Below are 20,590 nucleotides of genomic sequence, written 5' to 3'. Positions count from 1 at the left end.
CTATACTTTGGTGGAGCCTGTTCAGGTTCTGCCCCCCACTTGTGGGTTCCACTGCCGATCCAGCAATGGTGAAGAATCTGCACTGTGCCCTGGCTTATATAGATTTACAGAGCCAATAGGAATTCTGCTTATTTAAACCAATCAGGAAACACCACATCATCACATTATGTCATAAGCATTTAATCAATTAATATTGCACAACATGATGCAATAGAACTGGACTGGGAAGTAAATATGTATGGATGTGGGTATGGGTGGGGGTAGGTATGGGTGTGTGGGGGTGGGGGTGGGGGTGGGTAGGGGTGCATCTTGGCTTAGTTTTAAGTACTGTGTTCAAAATAAAAATATAATAGCTGGTAGCTGTATCCAAGATGCAACTTTTTGATCTCTATAAATTTTTCAAAATATCTTGTTGTTCTCTAGATCTTGAATAACTTGCCTATTTTTCAAGATAGGTGCATAGGGGTTGCATATTTGAAATCTAGAAGCTGTTTAGAAGTTTTGTTAAAAAATCGATAATTTTTTGAATTTGAGATTTTTTCAAAAACTATCAGTACTAGAGACTTGAAATTTTGTAGACATATTCTAGGCATGATTCTCTACATTTTTTGTCTATATAATTTTCCTGATATATGCAATATTTAAGCTGTAAATACCTAACTTTTATAAATAGAATTTTCTGAAAAGTGCAATATTAACAGAATTTTGAAATCTATACATGTTAGGGCACTATAGCAGTTACTATACTTAAGATATCATACAATATCAAAAAAAGCATATTTTTGACAGGATTATGGACAGCAATCTCACAGAAGTGCCTTTTGTAAGTATAGGCACATCAATCTGAGGGGGGTCATACTTTCTCATGGAATCCATGAGGGCTTTTTTTACAAAAATCTTGGATTAGAGGGGGTACTACACTTGAGCAAAAAGCTCATATGGGCATGTTGAGCTAGGTTTAAGTGTAGACAATTCTGCTTGAGGGGGGTTCATACTTTCTTGAGTTTATAATATCATCAATACCACTACTCTAGTTTATCTTCATTACTGAAGACCGGCATATCTATGTACTAGACGAAATAAGAGAACACAGTGGTAACAACAAAACAGGGTTCCAAATATCAATAAGGCAAGTAACAGCTGAAAATAGAAACCGTGAAATGCGTTCGAGTACATACGATTTCCCTGTTTGACACTTACAGCAGTACAACACACCTGGTCGGGAGACACCACTAACACTAATATGCAAGGTTTTGTTGCTTTGAAATGCAGAGGTGTATCAAAATTGATTTTTTTTCGCAAATTCCAAAAATGACCTTCAAAATTCCATAGCATGTTAGAATTTTTCACAAATCACGAAAATTTGAAACTGTAAAAAAAAATTCATTTTTCAATGACATTGATATGTGACAACGTTTGTAACTTGTGAAAATGTGCTCTGGAGGACGAAATGAATGTGGAAGGAATAAACATAAATACATGGCTGATTACAAAAATTAAACTGACTCATACCACACCCCACCGCTCCCTTTTTCTATACGGGTCACATGATGGTTGCACATGTGGCGCCACTCCGGCCAGAATGCCCACTAGTGAGTGCAAAGCAGGGACTGCTCCCAGGTGCATTGTATTGAGTATGTGACTGTTCGGTTGTTTCTTTGTGGCATTTGCAATGGCTTCACGTGGTTGTGTCAATCATCCAGACATATTTTGCTACATATGTGGCTGTTATACAACAGGAAAACAGAGGCAAAATATTATGCCTTTCGTGAAAAATGCTTATTTTCAATACTTCGGAATGCACCTACGACATCAGGCCAAAGCGTGGGTTCCTCACAAAGTGTGCCGTGCATGTGTGGAGGGGTTGAGAAACTGGAAAAGTGGAAAAAGAGAAAAAGTGAATCACTGCCGTTCGGTGTACCCATGGTGTGGCGTGAGCAAAGAAATCTTAGTGACGACTGCTACTTCTTCACAGTGAAGATGGAGGGCCATACCAGTACGCGTAACATTGTGTATCCCAATATTCCATCTGCCATGAGACCAGTGCCCCATGGTGAATCCATCCCTGTGCCATCACCGAGCAGACAGTGATACAGGTGATGAGATGTACCAACAGGACAGTATGGAGGATGAAACCAGAATGCCATTTACCCAGCATGAACTGAATGATGTGGTTCATGATCTGAATTTACCTAAGATGCAGCAGAGTTGTTAGGATCACGACTTCATGCAAAGAATTTACTGTGTCCTAATATGAGATTCTCCTGGTACAGACAACGAGAAGCAGAATTGGTACAATTTTTTGCAGAGGAAGGCGGTTTGGTATATTGTCTAGACATTCCGGCAGTCATAAAATTCTTCAACATTAATTGCAATTCAGGAGAGTGGAGGTTGTTCATAGATGCCAGCAAATCCAGTTTAGAAGGTGTTTTATTATTACACAATACTAACATCCATCCATCCATTCCAGTAGCACATTCAGTTAAAGAGACGTACGAAAAACCTTAAATTGCTGCTGGAAAAGGTGCAGTACAAGTGTTATGAATGGTCTGTGTGCGGGGATTTCAAGGTGATTGGGACTCCAGCCAAAGGACGGAACATTGGGATCGGAAGCAGTGGCCAGTCAGAAGTACCTTCATACCTGGCGAAAAAATAATTGTTTCAGTTCTACTGGTTGATCCCTCGAAAATACTGTTGCCACCATTACATATAAAACTAGGTTTAATGAAGCAATTCATGACAGCTTTAAGCAGGGACAATAAATACTTTCAGTATCTTGTGTTAAGTTTCCATCAATCACGTATGAAAAAATCAAAGCTGGTATTTTTACAGGCCCACAAATATGAAAATTAATGGCGGACAACATACTCGAGAAAACTATGCGTGAGTGCAAATTGCAAGCATGGACTGCATTCAGATATGTCGTACAAAACTTTTTGGGGAACACGAAGGCTGCAAATTACACCATTTTAGTTGACGAGATGTTGGAATCCTATAAACTGCTTGGTTGCAACATGAGCGTCAAAGTTCACTTTCTTCATGCTCATCTCAATTACTTTCATGACAATCTTGGTGACTTTACGGAAGAACATGGCGAGTGCTTCCATCAGGATATTAAAGTGATGGAAAAGAGATACCAAGGAAAGTGGACTGTACATGTGACGGCCGACTATTGTTGGATCTTGGAAAGAGACTGTATGGAAGAACACCGAAGAAAATCCAAAAAGATTAAGTTTCAAGGTGAACCCAGTGGTGAATGTTAGATATGTTTGCTTTGAAATATGTATTTATATTTATTTCTTACACATTCATTCCATCCCTCCAGAGCACATTTTCACACAGTACAAACGTTGTCATATATCAATGTCACTAAAAAATTATGTTTTTTACATTTTCGATATTTGTGAAAAAAAACCTGACGTGCTATGGAATTTTGAAGGCCATTTTCGGAAACTGCAGAAAAAATCCATTCCGATACACCTATTCATTTCAAAACAACGGAAAATAGTTGAAAAAATGCAGATCAGTGTAATCTCGGACATGACCCGTGATGTGTTGTTTTCCTTAACACAGGAAGTAGTGTCCACACTGCCAACCTTTAAATGTTTCATTATCTCTGCAGATATTTGGTGTAGGAAGTTGAGACCAATTCTGTTATCCATAATTTTACCTCTACTTTTCATTTCGCCAGAAAAATCATGCAAGTTCCATAAAAAAAAACACTTTGTGTTGGATACAATAATTTCTGAATTTTCTGTATTGTGAATATCCCCTCATTTTGTGAGCCCCTGACATGGGTACATTTCCATGCAAGTAGTTTTCCATATTTTGTATCGTGTCGAAAATATTTCAGGTCACAAAGTTAGATTAGGCACCCTGTACAACCTACTTTCAAATACTTTGAACATAATTTCTATAGTGTTATTCCTCGAAGGTCAGTTGTAAATAATTATATTTTCTCATGTTCCATTTAATTAAATGAGATCATAAAGTGTGAGTGTAGGAAAGTGTGTGGGGGATGGAGTTAACCTTAATCCTACAAATAACAAATCTCTAGTACAAAATAACTGCAATTATCTTGTATTAACTCTTTTGGCAAATTCACACAGTGGCAGATTCACTGTTGTTAGCATAACTGTTTCAATGGCTTTTGTTTGTTTTGACCAAAGCATGTCCACAAGTTCAGGGAAAGTGCAAAACAGATCCTTTAACAAAAATATCTTGAAGGGGCATTCATCAGAGGTTAACAGACTTCTCTTTCTTGTGTGTGTTTTTGGTATCACTGGTAACACCAGTGTATGCTTCAAAATTGCAGAACACTGAATGCTACCTGCTTCACAAACTTCATGGAGATTCCATATTTCTCTGGCTTGATTTATACATATGGACCCTAAATCAAATTCTTCCATAAAAAGGGCACATCCGTTCATCAACTGTTAATTCTTCTTTTGGTTCATTAAGGACATGGAATGATTCAAACAATATATCAGCAACAGGATACACAGTGACATGACCAGGGTCACCACTCCCTCAGTAGAGAGCTTTGTTATTCACATGTAAGGATGAAAATAAACCTCTGAACCTATCCTGAGACACCCCAATGTTCTGGACTAATTTGCTTTCAAAATCTTTATCACATTCCAATAGGTTTCAATATTGGGTTTTTCTAACAAGGGACACACGAATAAAAATTGTCAACGTTATTCTCAATTTCAGCAACACTGACTAATTTCCATCTCTTAAATACAAATCTTGGTCACAAATTTCCTATCCTCTTTGCAGTTTCTATCTGCTGTCTAGCATACACATTTGTTTCAGGCTTCACTCTATATAAATCAGGTTTTCTCCTCAGAATCTACAAAAAACAAAAAACTGGTATGGTGTTTAATTTCCATGCAAGTTAGCCTTTATACCAGGTTGGCCTGCAAAATTAGGAACAATTAGATGAATATCATCATTAGCTAACTAATGCTAACTCTACATCTATAAGATGGCTACTTTATTTTCTGCTCCTTTGACTGACCCTCTGGTTGGCACACAACCATCATGTCCGTTTCCACCCCTTGCCCTTAGCCAACCCCTCACTGCGACGATGGTACAGTCTGTCACTAAAATCACTTTCAGACATGTTACTTTCCTTGTCCTCTTCTTCGTGTTCGAACCCAGAATCATTCACATTCTCACACAGACAATGCCGAATACCATCCTGGAAGAGCATCTGCCAGGAACAACCTGGAGCAGGTTTGTTGGCCATTGTGCCAAATGAGCAAATGCACAGCTCAGACATAACAAGGACAAGTGGAGAAAAAACAAAGAAACAGTACTCGTGGGTAAGTTATGAATTGAAATGTCAAATGTCTGCATCAAAACAATCGGCGATCGATAAAGAAAAATGTAATCATTTCCATAAGCAGTCAAAAACTAAGAACGTATATCTACATGATCTGAAATTTGTACACAATAGGGAAAAGCAAGTTGTATGTTCTCTGTGCCAAAAAGGATTGAAATAATACAAAATATTACAATCAATCTTGTGCTTACAAATTCTTACTGGAATTTCATAATTAAGTTAAATTAAGTTATGCTAAGTTAAACCCTACCATTTTGAACTTATTAATTCCCTCACTCATACAAATTGCATGCAAATAAATGTAAAACTATGTTGAATGGTGTTTACAATTGCAGAGAAACCTTCTTGTTTATTGTACAAGAAGGAACACACATTATTTATTAGTGACCTCTGTTTTATTAGTAGTAAGATCCTTTCTAGACCTTCATGTTGGGTGTTGTAAGTTTATGTATGTGCATCTCATATTACAGGTTAATTGAGCCAGAAACTTTTCATACTTATTTAAACTTCAATAGCAATTACCTACATCTAAGTAATCTACTGTTAATAAATTTAAGAAATTACAAGCATTTCCTACAATAAGCTGAAATCTAATTGTATTCAATTAAGAAAGTCATTGTAACAATAGCTAACTGTATTAATTTCAAAACAGTTTTCTTTCTGTTACATAACTTGCAATGATTTCTAAATATTACTAAATACAGTTCATGTAACTAGCAATGATTTCTAAATATTCCTAAATACAGTTCATGTAACTAACAGGTATTCCATAAATATAATGGCTGCTGGAATGTAATAATTTTTATACAACAGATACTGTATATTTTACATTATCTAATGTTACATCTAATGAGTATATTATACTACTACAGAATAATTAGTACACTACCTTCAATTCTGATGAAACTACTGAACGAATCTTTCTCTGGTGCGACTTTCACCTATACTCATAGATAAGTACTACATGTGCCTTACGTACCATCAGCACGGACCTCTTTTGGAAGCACCACTGTTGAACAATTGTCACCAACAAATCTATTTGAGGAATGAATAATCACAATATTTTGATTTTTAACAAAAACTGGTGGTGTTACATCCATATTTTCAGATGTTAGTGCCATGTTAATGGGTGTTACAACCATGTTAGCAGGTAGATGGAGCAGGTTTCCTGGCGTTACATTAAATACAGGTTGTCGTTTTCTGGGTTTAAGATGAGGAATTGGTACTAAAATGGGATAAACAATGGTCAGGAAATATTAAATTACAGAGAACTTGGTACCAAAATGGGATAAACAATGGTTAGAAAATATCAATTTACAGAAATTAAAATTAACACTAAATATTAAATAACAAATTAAAATTAACACTAAATATTAAATAACAGAAATTAAAATTAACACTTAAAATCAAATTTAAAATAAAAATGTCCAATTGATACATAAATAATGACAACTGAAAAATTATGTTAGTAGTGAAGGAAAAGGAACGGGAAGGACAAAAAAAATTGCACACTTAACCTAGATCGAATCTACATATGCATATCATGCACATACAAACTTCCACTTTGCTTAACTTCAGCAGCAGTTATCCAACAATCCATTACAGTATATTGTTTTCAGCTACAGTTATCCAATCAACAACCTTCCAGAAGATGTTATTTTCAGAGAGAATTATATTATGTTGTTGTTTCTTTCTATTTGGAGATTTCATTTGTCTATCTACCCACACACGTGGGGCACGCACACACACACTCCACACCCACACACACACACACACACACACACACACAGATAGAGCAAGAGAGAGTGAGAGAGCAAGAAAGGAAAATCGGAACCCAAGAGCGTAGGTATGTAGAAAAAGATTGCACTCTCACCACTTGTATCCCCTCCCCCCCCCCACACACACATATATTGCTGGGTGAATACTGTCTTGTCTTAAGTCCACTTTTTTGTGGGAGATGACTTGATGATGTTATCCTGTTCCTCACAGGTTAATGCATCACATTCCAGAAGCAACTGGCTGTCAAGTGTTGTGAATTATCAATATTACTAAAATGTTTGCGCAAATCTTGTAGTGTATTCAAACTTTATGTATGTTAAACTTTAATCAGCTCTCCTGCAAAGTCAGGGTAGATGGACATACAACATTGTATTCAGTCGGCATTGTACAGGGTGTTTCTGTGACCTTGATTGAAACTTGCAGGGTGGATGGAGACTGACTCAAGTACCAATGTGAGATAAGGAACCCTGGTCCGGAAATGCATCATTAAAAAGTTGTAGGTCAAAGTTAGTTGGGGCTGCCTATGACAGTGAAATGAGACAACTGAAAGATGCAGCTTGTAGATATGGAGATATCGCCAGAATGACTCCAGGGATATTAGAGGTGATCCGACAGAGCTTTTTGCGTACCTGCATTGACGCTGGGGGCTGCCATTTTGAACAGCTACTCAAACATTTTTGTCCTAGAGTTCTATGATACACTGTAGTAATGTCCGTATCAAATCTACAAGCTGCATCTTTCAGTTGTCTCATTTCACAGTCATACGTAGCCTCAACTAGTTTTGGCTTATAACTTTTTAATGGCTCGTTTCCAGATCAAGGTTCCTTATCTCATATTGGTACTTGAGTCAGTCTCCATCCACCCTGCACGTTTGTGTGTGTGTGTGTGTATATATATATATATATATAAAAATCAAATAAGGTAAAAGGAAACACTCACCGGACAGTAGGAAAATTCAAAATTTTCGCTAATTTATAGCATCATCGGTGTGAGAAGAAACAGAAGACGGAACCGGAAGTTGGGGTCCTGCAGAGTTGCCAGGTCCCCATTGAAGAAGAAGCGGTGCGTAGAACGAAAAAAACACTGTTTCGTCACCAGGCTCGTCGTAAACTGTGAGTGGGGAGGATGAGTTGGGAGGGAGGGCGGGAGGGTGGTGGGTGAGGGTTGGGCATTACTGGGTGGCCTTGTTCAGGCCAGGTGGAGTGGTTGCACTCATGGCCGATATATAGGCCCTTTCCCATCTTTTGCGAACAGAGGTGTTGGCTGGTTGGGGTAGGAGGTGGATGATCGCTACCCGGAAGCAGTCGTTGAAACTGATGTTGTGGTGGTTGGTGTGGACGGCGACAGTGAAGTCCAGGTTGTGGGTGGAGGAGCGGTGGTTATTGATGCGGAGGTTGAGGGCCGTTGATGTTTCCCCCAGGTAAAAATCACCACAGATGTTGCAGGTGAGGATGTAGATAAGGTTTGAGGCATGGCAGGTCCCTTTGGGATGGAGGGTAAATTTGCCAGTGGCCGTGTGCACCTGGAGGGTGTGAGAAGTGATGAGGATGGGACAGGTCTTGCACCTGGGTCGGTTGCATTTATGGGCAGGGGGGTGTTGGATGTGTGGTGAAGGAGTGTTGTGGACCAGGATGTTTTGGAGGTTAGGGGGGCGTTTGAAAACCACCCTGGGTTTGTCGGGAAATATGTTTTTGGTTTCGGGATCACTGTGGAGGATTGGGAGAAGAGAGTGCAGTGTGTGCCTGATTTTGTTGAGGTGGGGATGATATTGGGTGATGAGTGCAGGTGGGTTGGTGGCAGCAGGTTTCTTGGTGGTAGTGGTATGGGAGGCAGCTCGTGATATTTGCTTGGTGACCAGGATGGAGGGATATCCACGGTTAACCAGGGCCTGGTGTAGGCGGAGGTTATAATTCTGGCGGGAGGTGGGTGAAGTGTTAAGGCGCTGTCCCCTGAGGGCCAGAGAGAATGGAATTGCTTTTTTGGTGTGGAACGGGTGGGAGCTGGAGAAGTGTAGGTATTGCATGTGGTTGGTGGGTTTTATGTGGATGGAGGTAGTCAGGTGTCCTCCCTCGATGTGCACGTCCACATCCAGGAAGGTGATCTGGTTGGGGGAGTGTGTCCAGGTGAATTTTAGGGAACGGAAGTGGTTGAGTTGGTCCAGGAAGGCTGACAAGGATGGTTCTCCATGTGTCCAGAGCATGAAGATGTCGTCGATGAAGCGGAGCCAGAGGAGGGGTTGGAGGGGTTGGGTAGCCAAAAACTCTTGCTCAAGTTGGCCCATGAAGAGGTTTGCATAGGATGGGGCCATTCTGGTACCCATGGCTGTACCTCGGATCTGTAGGAAATTTTGGTTTTCAAAGGTGAAGTTGTTACAAGTGAGGACAAGGTGGGCTAGGTGGGTCAGGAAGTTGGTGCTGGGGTTGTGAGGTTTGGGTCTGCTATTGAGATAGAATTCTATTGAGCGGAGGCCATGGGAGTGAGGTATGTTGGTGTAGAGGGAAGTGACATCAATGGTGGCAAGGATGGTATTTGGGGGCAATGGTGGGAGGGTGCTGATTTTCTGGAGGAAGTGGTTGGTGTCACGGAGGTAGGAGGGCAGAGCTTTCACAAGAGGCTGGAGATGGGAGTCAACAAAGGCTGAGATTCGTTCTGTAGGTGAGTTATAGCTGGACACAATGGGTCTGCCAGGGTTGCCAGGTTTGTGGATTTTGGGCAATAGATAGAAGGTGGGGGTGCGGGGATTGTCGGGTATTAACATGGCGGTGGTACGAGCTGTTAGGCCTTCAGGTGGGCCGCGGGTGTGGATGAAGTCCCGGATTTTGGTGAGGTGTTCGGCGGATAGGTCAGCTGTGGTGGGTTTGTAGGTGGAGGGGTCAGCCAGCTGGCGGTTGGCTTCCGCCAGGTAGTCTTGAGAGTTCAAGACCACCGTGGTGGACCCCTTGTCAGCTGGGAGGATTTTGATGTTGTGGTTGTTGCGGAGGTCTCTGAGAGCTTTCTGTTGGGGGGGATTGAGGTTAGGTTGGTTGTGAAAGTTATTTAAGAATGAGCTGTCAGAGGTGGTGGAAATGACGGCAGTGATGTATCTTTCCAAGGGGTGGTTGGTGGGCAGGGGGGGTGGATCTTGGGAGGAGGGGGGGCTAAATTGAAGGAGGCTCGGGTGGGTTTCACTGGTAGTAGTTTGGAGTGAGGGATTTTTGGCCCAGAAATGTTGCCATCGGAGGCTGCGAGCAAATGTGTGTATGTCAAAAAGTAGGCGGAATTGGTTGGGTGGAGTAGTGGGGGAGAAGGTGAGGCCTTTGGATAAAACAGCTATTTCATCAGTGCTCAGTTTATGGCTGGATAAATTGAGTACAGTCTGGTTGTTTTTGAGTGGGTTAGGGTCATTGGTGGTCATGGATCTGGTAGGGGTGGGTTTGTCCGTGGACTGGTTGTTTCCCAAGGTGCGATGTATGGGAGTGCAGTTTTGGTTTTCAGGGGGGGTCTGTGGTGGTGTGGGAGGGGTGGGCAATGGTAGAGGGGGGTCGGGTAATAGCGGGCATGTTGGTGTGGGACTGAAATTGGGCGGCAGTGGAAGGGGAAGGGTGCAGCCAGTCTGAAAAGCTTGACGGCAGAGATTGGAGAGTTTTTGGAGGTGTTTAGTGTTAAGATCACTGGCAATGGAATGGGCGGTGTGCCAGAAGGAGTCTATTTTGTGATGGTGGTTACCTGGGGTCAGCAACAGGATTTTGGTAAGGGATTGAATAGAAATGGAAAGTTCTCGGGCGCGATTTAGCTGGGATCGGTACATGGCGTGGGTCAGTTCAATAGCGAAATTTCTCGCGAGTGGGAAAATCGTGGGTTTTATGCTTGGGGGCATGGCGGAAAATGGCAGTTTGGGTGTGAGGCTTTTGGGTGTTAGGCCTAATATCAAACATGAGTGCAGGAAGCGTGCATGGGACGTAGCTTTGGTGTAGGAAACAATAAAAGATCGCAGGCGGTTCAGTTGGTAGGAGTTATACGTGAAAGGATTCATACCAAAAGTGGATAATAATGGATAAAAGCAAGGAGGGCCAAAAGGGCTAAGTAAAAATCAAATAAGGTAAAAGGAAACACTCACCGGACAGTAGGAAAATTCAAAATTTTCGCTAATTTATAGCATCATCGGTGTGAGAAGAAACAGAAGACGGAACCGGAAGTTGGGGTCCTGCAGAGTTGCCAGGTCCCCATTGAAGAAGAAGCGGTGCGTAGAACGAAAAAAACACTGTTTCGTCACCAGGCTATTCACCTGGACACACTCCCCCAACCAGATTACCTTCCTGGATGTGGACGTGCACATCGAGGGAGGACACCTGACTACCTCCATCCACATAAAACCCACCAACCACATGCAATACCTACACTTCTCCAGCTCCCACCCGTTCCACACCAAAAAAGCAATTCCATTCTCTCTGGCCCTCAGGGGACAGCGCCTTAACACTTCACCCACCTCCCGCCAGAATTATAACCTCCGCCTACACCAGGCCCTGGTTAACCGTGGATATCCCTCCATCCTGGTCACCAAGCAAATATCACGAGCTGCCTCCCATACCACTACCACCAAGAAACCTGCTGCCACCAACCCACCTGCACTCATCACCCAATATCATCCCCACCTCAACAAAATCAGGCACACACTGCACTCTCTTCTCCCAATCCTCCACAGTGATCCCGAAACCAAAAACATATTTCCCGACAAACCCAGGGTGGTTTTCAAACGCCCCCCTAACCTCCAAAACATCCTGGTCCACAACACTCCTTCACCACACATCCAACACCCCCCTGCCCATAAATGCAACCGACCCAGGTGCAAGACCTGTCCCATCCTCATCACTTCTCACACCCTCCAGGTGCACACGGCCACTGGCAAATTTACCCTCCATCCCAAAGGGACCTGCCATGCCTCAAACCTTATCTACATCCTCACCTGCAACATCTGTGGTGATTTTTACCTGGGGGAAACATCAACGGCCCTCAACCTCCGCATCAATAACCACCGCTCCTCCACCCACAACCTGGACTTCACTGTCGCCGTCCACACCAACCACCACAACATCAGTTTCAACGACTGCTTCCGGGTAGCGATCATCCACCTCCTACCCCAACCAGCCAACACCTCTGTTCGCAAAAGATGGGAAAGGGCCTATATATCGGCCATGAGTGCAACCACTCCACCTGGCCTGAACAAGGCCACCCAGTAATGCCCAACCCTCACCCACCACCCTCCCGCCCTCCCTCCCAACTCATCCTCCCCACTCACAGTTTACGACGAGCCTGGTGACGAAACAGTGTTTTTTTCGTTCTACGCACCGCTTCTTCTTCAATGGGGACCTGGCAACTCTGCAGGACCCCAACTTCCGGTTCCGTCTTCTGTTTCTTCTCACACCGATGATGCTATAAATTAGCGAAAATTTTGAATTTTCCTACTGTCCGGTGAGTGTTTCCTTTTACCTTATTTGATTTTTACTTAGCCCTTTTGGCCCTCCTTGCTTTTATCCATTATATATATATATATATATATATTTGCATGAAAAGGAACAAATTATGAACCCAGAAATTTAAATGTGAAAAATTGTGTGAATACATTCACGCACACAGATACACTCACTAATACACCACAGAAAAAATGTGTAACAATACCCCAGCCAACAAATACACACACACACACACACACACACACACACACACACACACACACACACAAGGAAAGGAAAAATAGAAACCCAAGAGCTGTGAAATGTTAGAAAAATCTGTGAATCAATAGTTTATACTGGAAAAATCAATGTACAGGATGACTACTCTAGGAACCAAACCAAATTCACATAAAATTCCAGGTTTTCCAGCAAATTTTTCAGTTCTCAAGCCATATAAAATGGTGCCACACATTTCATGCTTTACATGAGGCTTCAAGTCCAGACTACTTTGCAATTTGTGATGCAAAAGGGGGATCCTAGTGGAAATAAAACATTCAGAACATAGAAAGAAGCAATTCGGCTCTAAACCACTTTAAATTCTACTCTTGGTTGAAGCAAAGTCAAACTCATCAGCCTGCACATTCTACCCACTGTATGATGTGTGTGTTTCTCTTCAGTGCTGAACAGCAGTCCATGTTGCCACCTGTAGTGAATTTCACTGGCATGGAGGAATGTTAATATCCAAGAGTCACAGCAGTGACAAGATAATAAAAGTGATAAAACATTGCAACTTTAAAAACTGTACTTCAAAGTGAAACAAACTTGTCGAACTGTACTATAAAATATCACCTAAATTGGGGATAAAACTCTTTCACAATGAAATTTACAAACTCACAACATATCGACATGTAATAAGGGTGATAACATATGATAACATACTCCTACAGTAAGCATTAACCAGGAAGGCAGTCTGGAGACTGATTATAATGTATTATATAACAAAATTGGACAGCTGTTGATGGTTCAGTTTCATTAAGGTGTTAATGTCAAAGATACAATTTATGTGAATTTGTCAAGAAATTAACCACTGCCAACCAACACCTTCCTAATGATGAAAGTCCCACATTGAATAGCCTTACAAAAGTAGAGTTCAAAACTACAAAGTGCATTCAGACTTTTACAACCTTGCTTGTTCAAGTAGAATTAAACAAAACAAGCTTTTGAAATCGGTTTATCTACATTTCCAAGGTTTGATTTAAATCAATGTTCAAATGTAACATGACTAATAAGTTCCAAACTCAAATGGTTACATTTACGAATGATATTTCTTCATGTATGAGAGCCACTCAATAAAGAATGAGAATGAATTCATCACTTGCTATTAAATAGTGTGAGGATATTATTAGCAACCAATATGGATGTGGTCACACCACCATGAAAAACTTGATCAGTGTGCTGCATGCACTTGTGGAACGGCAATGGTGCACTAGTAAGTAGCAGATGATTTTTGCCTCCTTGCTCAAGATAAAGAGTCTGTACAGGAGGAGCAGTATGTGGCCTTGAAATTCTGTGATCATCTGAGGAAAACCACCATAGAAGTTTAGCAAATGATGCAGACTCTTTGTTTATGGGAAAGATGTTGTGCCACAATCAACCACATTTTGCTTGTTCAAAGAGTTTGTGGATGCTGTGTATCGACAGCAAAGCTGTTATTGAGGTAAACATCCAGACAGATGCTGTTATAGTTTGTGAATTGCTTGATTTGGTTTATTTTCCTTTTGCTTTTCTGCTACCTTTGGCTAATTGCAAAGCTGATGAAGGGACAAACACAAAGAACACCCATGCCCAGGCTGGGATTTGCATCTGGGACCCCTGGCATCATAGCGCACTGTGCTAACCACTACACCATGGAGGCTGGCTTATAGTTTGTGAAGTTTGCCTTGTAAATGTCGACACCTGGCAGACAAGTTACACATTTCTCATGGCAATCCCTTCACCTTTCTTCACGAGCACTTGCACATAACAAATGTCTTTGCAATGTGGGTACCGAGATTGTACACACCTGGGCAGAAGGTGTGCATGAACATGTACAAAGAATTGCAGCATCTGGTTGCGGAGCACGGTGATGCATACCTAATGTCTATCATCACTTGTCATGAAAGTTGGCTACATCACTATGATCTGGAAAGCAAACGGGCTAGCACCATTTGAAAATGTCCCCTTCTCCAATATGAAAAAGGCCCCAGTTTTTCCTTCAGTGTGAAAGTTAACGGTTCATTCTTTGGCTGCAAAGAAACACCATGGTTACTGGCACATCCACCCCAAATGCCCAGATCTGTACCCATCTGTTTGGCATCTCCATCATGACAATGCCAGACCACATATTGCCATGTTGTTTCCCAATATTTTGGCATGAAAAATATTGAATGTGTGGGCACCCTCCATAGAGCCCTGACCATATTCCATTTGGCTTTTTCTGTTCCTTTGCATGAAATTGGAACTAAGATGTAAACGTTCTGACTTGACTGGGGTTGTCATGAAAAAAGCAGAGTTGGTTCTGAAGACAATGTTAAAAGATTGAGACAAATGTATTCAAGTTGACAAGAGACTACTTCGATAGGGACCTGAACCTTTGGTGAGAAATAAATTAATTCTCATTCTTTACTGACTAGCCCTCAAAGCTCTGAATATTGAGTGATTTGAGAATTTACCAGTTGGTAACAATGCCAATGTAACCTGTCCAGCATGTGCATAGCTGGTTGGGGAACTTCCTCACCAGTTAGCTGGGCCATGGAAGAAAAAGAGGTCCTGCTGACACCAGTACACTTTTTCTCGGCTTTGAGAAGTCAAAACCTGGTATGCAGGACCTACTGTGACTGACTGGGCCAGCCAGCAGGAAAACACAGATCAGTCACCAAGATGATAGAATGTCTCTGATCACTACTAGAGTGGTTCGGGAGTAAAACTTGATAACCCACAAAAGTACGGACCCCGAGAAAAATGCAAGTGAAAGTTTGTCCACTGCATTGTGGCTTATGTATTGCCTAGATGTTCCTGCATGTTTTTGCCAATTACCGCCTACTGAATATACTTTGTTCACTAATGTGTGAGCAGGAGGAGGCTGTGCAGCAACTACACCTAATGTTATCTCAAGTTTGAATGAAGTGTGGGTTATCAAGTTTTACTCCCGAGCCACTCAATTATTATTTATCTACTATTTAAATATTATTTTCCTTGTTAATGAATAATATTTACATAAATTATGAAATCAGCTACTTCATGTTATCCTGTGCATATCTGTTTTAATTCATTTAATATAATCACAGATCTTCATAAATACTATTTTGTTCTTTTTAGTCATTCTAGACATTTCATTGAAAGTTAATTCTGAAAACAAAATGGCATAAAATGAAACTTACTCACCCAAATGTACAATACATAACAGAACATAAGGAAATGAAACACACTTATTGCAGAGGTGATGTTCCGTATTTCCACATTGTAAATTTAATTGGTTTTCCGATTAATTTCAAAGAACCACTGCCTTCATTATCAAAGGTTACGGTGTTGGAATGGACAAAGTAGTGTGTCACTTGCAGAGTAAGAAATACGGAACATCACCTGTACAATACTAAAACTGCATTTGCCGCTACCACCATGAAACATACTTGGATAATACTAACCTTTTACATTGGTTGTACCCGCTGTAGTACCAATAATTTGATCTGATTGCAGCCCACTGCCAGTTAATGTTGCAACACTAGTAGAAGCAATTCCTGTAGGCAGTTCAGTCACTAGATTTCCTCCTAGGACCTCCGGCACCATAACACTTCCTGGTTGCAGGCGAGAATTATACACAGTTTTCTTAAGTAACTCCGATTTAGAATCTAAACTGCTAACACCAAGTCCACTTATATTCAATCCTGAAACAGTATCTATTGAAGCATCAGTTTTTGGTACTATCACTTCCACACCTGTCTGTGAGGCCACTGCAAGATTATGCATTTGCTGAGGCAAACCATTTGGAATGGACACGGCTACAAGAGGCACATGATTGGATTGGTTTGATGTATTATTGGTCTTCCTCGAAAGTATACTACTAAAAATTTCAGCAGGGTTTGTAGCATTTTTTCTTTTAACTCGTTTGGCACCACTATTTTTTAGCGACTCATTATGTCTCTTAAGGCTTGCACTAAGAATATTTGGTATGTGAAATTGGCCGTTTTTGAGAGGAACTTGAGTCTCTTTAGTTGCAGCAACACTGTTTGGCTTTACTATTTGTTTTGCTGCAACTACTGGTTTTGGCAACACAGTTTTCAAGTTACTTGGATTGTGTGATATTTGGGAGACGTTAAATTTACCAGATAAGCTTGATAAATTTGATAATTGGGACAGAGTAAGTTTGTTTGAACTAACCGGAACATTTATCTTTCCAGTCATGCTTGGCAGAATTTGTATATGAGACTTGGAAGCACCATACGTTAACCTGGTTAAAGAGTTCTGTATACTTGATTTCCCAGATAAACTTGATAAAGGAGATTTAAAGGTAGAATTGATAATCGATGGTGGAATTGGATTAGAAGCACCACTACTTAACAATATTTGATTATGACTCGTATTTACTGCATCCTGCAATAGTCTTCGTGCCTCATTCAGTTTTCTCGATGGTTTGCAAGTAGCACCTACAGTTGGGTTATTTCCAAAATTTACCTGTGGTAGAAAGAGAAAGATTTTTTTATTAAAAAAAGAAAATAGTTTAATTCTTAACTACTAATAGTACTATACTACAGTTATTTTGTGTCACTTATCAACCTCTCTTGTTAATTACGACAATATAATTACTAGCAAGACTTGCATATATACAGTGTGTCTGAAAAGTTATGCATCCAAGACTTTGAACACACGTAACTTTTGTACAAAAAGCGATAGACACATGAAACTTACATTGGGTATTAACTTTGTCTATGTGGATATTTTTGAAAAATTAAACAAGAAAATCATGCTCTACATTCAAAATTTACTACGGTGCAAAACTTAAGTACTGCCTGGCCTCAGACATGATGAATGTTGCCAGCAAACCTTGTAATTTTGAAAAAACATACTATTTTATGAATATGCCATAATTAACCTGCTAAAATCATCTGTAATGCATAAAATGCATAATAATTTATTGTTCTTTTATCAGTTCGATAAATACCCATACAGACCATCAATACACATAGAAAATTTTTGCAAGCGACTCCACAGCTGTCTTTTATCCATGTTTGTTTTTACTTCTTACAGAAACTTTCTTACACCTTAGTAACTTTTTCCGCATACTGAACATTTATATAGATCATGATTGTTGAATGTTTCAAAAATATTCACATAGAAAAAGTTGATACCCAGTGTAACTCATGTCTCTATTGCCTTTTGTACAAAAGTTACATACGTTTGAAATCTAAGTTGTAAGACTTTTCGGACACCCTGTATTTATTACTGTTCAGTAATCATTGAGCACATTAAGTGGTCAACATTCAATCTTACCACCAATGCTCCCAAGTTTGAGACCCAGCCTAAGCATGGATGTTTTTTGTCCATCAATTCCATCTACATCTAATCATCATTCATCCTCATTAACCACAAATGGAAGAGCCACACTGAATAACAAAAAAAAACAAATACAAGTAATCATGCAAAACAATCAGAAATTTTCTGTACATGTATTGGGTGAAAATTATATTTAAAACTGAATGAAGACCAAAAGCACCTTCAATGCCAAAGTGACAGATAGCATTATCCAGAAAGAATGCAAACCTCCACATTGGTCTCATGCAGTGTGCAACTTTCTAAATGAAACATTTGGTGCAGACTGGTGTGGTTCCCTTGGCCTCCGAATTCCCGACCTCAAACAGCTTCTTTTTGTTTGTTTGTATGAGATTACATTAAGAACATCGTGTATGCTCAATGTCCAACAAATGTTCATGATCTTAAGATAAAATCATGGATCAGACCTGGAACTGATTGATTGTCAGATATTGGCTATGTCATGCAAATAATGGAGGCCATGTTGAAAAGTCTCCTAAAAACATCCTAAAAATTATATTTTTATTTTTACAAAGTTTGAACAAAATGCCTCGTAAATCTTTAAGTTACATATGTTTAGTTTTATGCCATTTCCAATATATCAGCCTGTATTAGAAAGTAAACAACTACAGTGAGAAACGTAAGAATATTTCTCCATTGAAACCATACTTTTAGACATTAGCATTGATAAGATGTACCAATATAAGGAAATGTAGCAATAATGAATCATGCAAATGATTATTGTTCATACTTCTCAACTTTTTAAAAACAATTCATTTCTGGACATACACACGTTCTGCAAATTTCTTCCAAGAATAATCAAAATTATGATACACTCCACTTGATTGTCACGTGACTTAGTTCATCAAGATGGTCAGCTGGAGGTGTTGAGAAAGGCACAGTTACTCAATCAACTAGGGTGTATTACTTACCTTCTCTACATTTGTAGGTATTTGTAGCATTTAAAAGCTCATGAAAAATCAATGGGTAAGAATCAGATTGTCTGAGTATAGACTAATGCAATCAGAAAATTGTAATTCTATAAAACAATCATCTTCTTAATTCCATATCTATCAATGTCTCCATCTGCTTATGGAGATCTACCCTATTTTTCCAATTAGTACTCTGTAAAAGAATGGTTACAGGTCACCATTAATGGGATTTTGAATTTTAAAAAGGCTCATCATTCAAAATTATATTAAAACAAATTTCTGCAGGGAAAACCGGAAAATAATCTCATACTATGGTCTTTGCTTTTGCAGTATCAAACTGTATGAAGGTTGTTTTGCTCTGCACATTTTGAAAAAAAATATATATATATATCCTATGCACACTGCACAGAATGCAAGGTTGAAGGTGATGACTAAATTTCATCCTGAGAATCATAGCAGTAAGTAGACCATGATCAGATCAATTTTGCATGACTGTAGATTTGTTTCCTCGAATAATTCAAATAAGTTCTTGCATATCAAGAAAGGTCTTGTTGGAAGAAATTCTTTTCATTCTTGCAAACTCTGCACCTGTTGTTATAGGTACAAAACACTATCATAAAACTGAACTCCAGGGTGTAACATCCATTAAGAGTTGACGTTTGCAAGGCAGCTGTGGGTGATAACTAGTCAGTGAATAGATTCTCATTGTTGCTTTTTTCCCCAACAACTGGCACTTCTTACTTCAACAGACCAATGAGAAATACTGGAACCTGGATAAAGCATGTCTATCTGAGTAAGATCAAATATAGATGTAAGGAGTGCAACTGTCAAAGAGTCAATTTGGTTCTGCTCCTGGAAAATCTTGGATCACAGATGTTCTTAAACGTATAAATCCTATGATTTCTGAGCAATGCTTCATTACAGCTTTCTCTTCCTTTCTGAATTCATCTACATTAAACAATGACCTGATTTCCATTCCTCATTTTTTCATGTGATCATGCAATTCCTTGTTTCACAACCTTTCGACAATTTAACTTTCAGATGTTAAAACTTTTATCCAACAGCAAGTGTAAATCTGCATGTAATGAATCCTTGTTCTTTGCCATGAATTAATTCTCATTACAGATTGTTCATGTTCAATTCGCCATTCACATTTAAAACTTAAAGATGAAACTTCATTGTCATCTATTCTTGGCATCTGTGCATTTAATATTGACAACTCACTTCAACAAGGGATGTAATTCAAGAAGCTCCACTCTGAATTCAAAAGGTATATATACGAAACAGATACCTTACAATTTACTTCGCCCATCAACTTATTTGTTATTGCACTTTTAACTTAAACAGTGTCGTCAGGTGATGGAAGCCATCAGTAAGAAACTGAAGGTACCAATGATATGCACCAATATGTTAGCCAACCGATCATGTGCTCAAAAGTGAGCAGCAATGACATCTCTTGGTATACTCATAAACTAATGGTACTTTGGCATAACACATTCTTCAATGGGTTATGTTACTTCTCCATGCACAATTTC

At 39.9% G+C, this 20,590-nt stretch overlaps 1 protein-coding gene across 2 annotated transcripts in view; it reads right to left on the bottom strand.

Annotated features, from left to right (window-relative positions):
- LOC145983982 (uncharacterized) overlaps window positions 1-20,590 on the bottom strand; it is a 69,732-nt gene that overhangs the window by 20,617 nt on the left and 28,525 nt on the right. The window contains exons 6-7 of one of the 2 annotated variants that reach the window (XM_083117225.1): window positions 16,242-17,268; window positions 6,240-6,385 (exon numbers count right to left, since the gene is read on the bottom strand). In XM_083117225.1, coding sequence (XP_082973351.1) covers window positions 6,288-6,385; window positions 16,242-17,268 — 1,125 coding nt within the window. In that variant the 3' untranslated portion in view covers window positions 6,240-6,287. The remainder of the gene's footprint in view (window positions 1-6,239; window positions 6,386-16,241; window positions 17,269-20,590) is intronic. The other variant, XM_083117224.1, reaches the window with a different exon arrangement.

Source organism: Lepisma saccharinum, chromosome 2 (assembly GCF_977018435.1).
Source record: "Lepisma saccharinum chromosome 2, izLepSacc3.1, whole genome shotgun sequence".
Classification (NCBI taxonomy): Eukaryota; Metazoa; Arthropoda; class Insecta; order Zygentoma; family Lepismatidae; genus Lepisma; species Lepisma saccharinum.
Note: the sequence above shows the minus strand (reverse complement) of the source record. Positions and strands in the feature narration are given on the sequence as shown.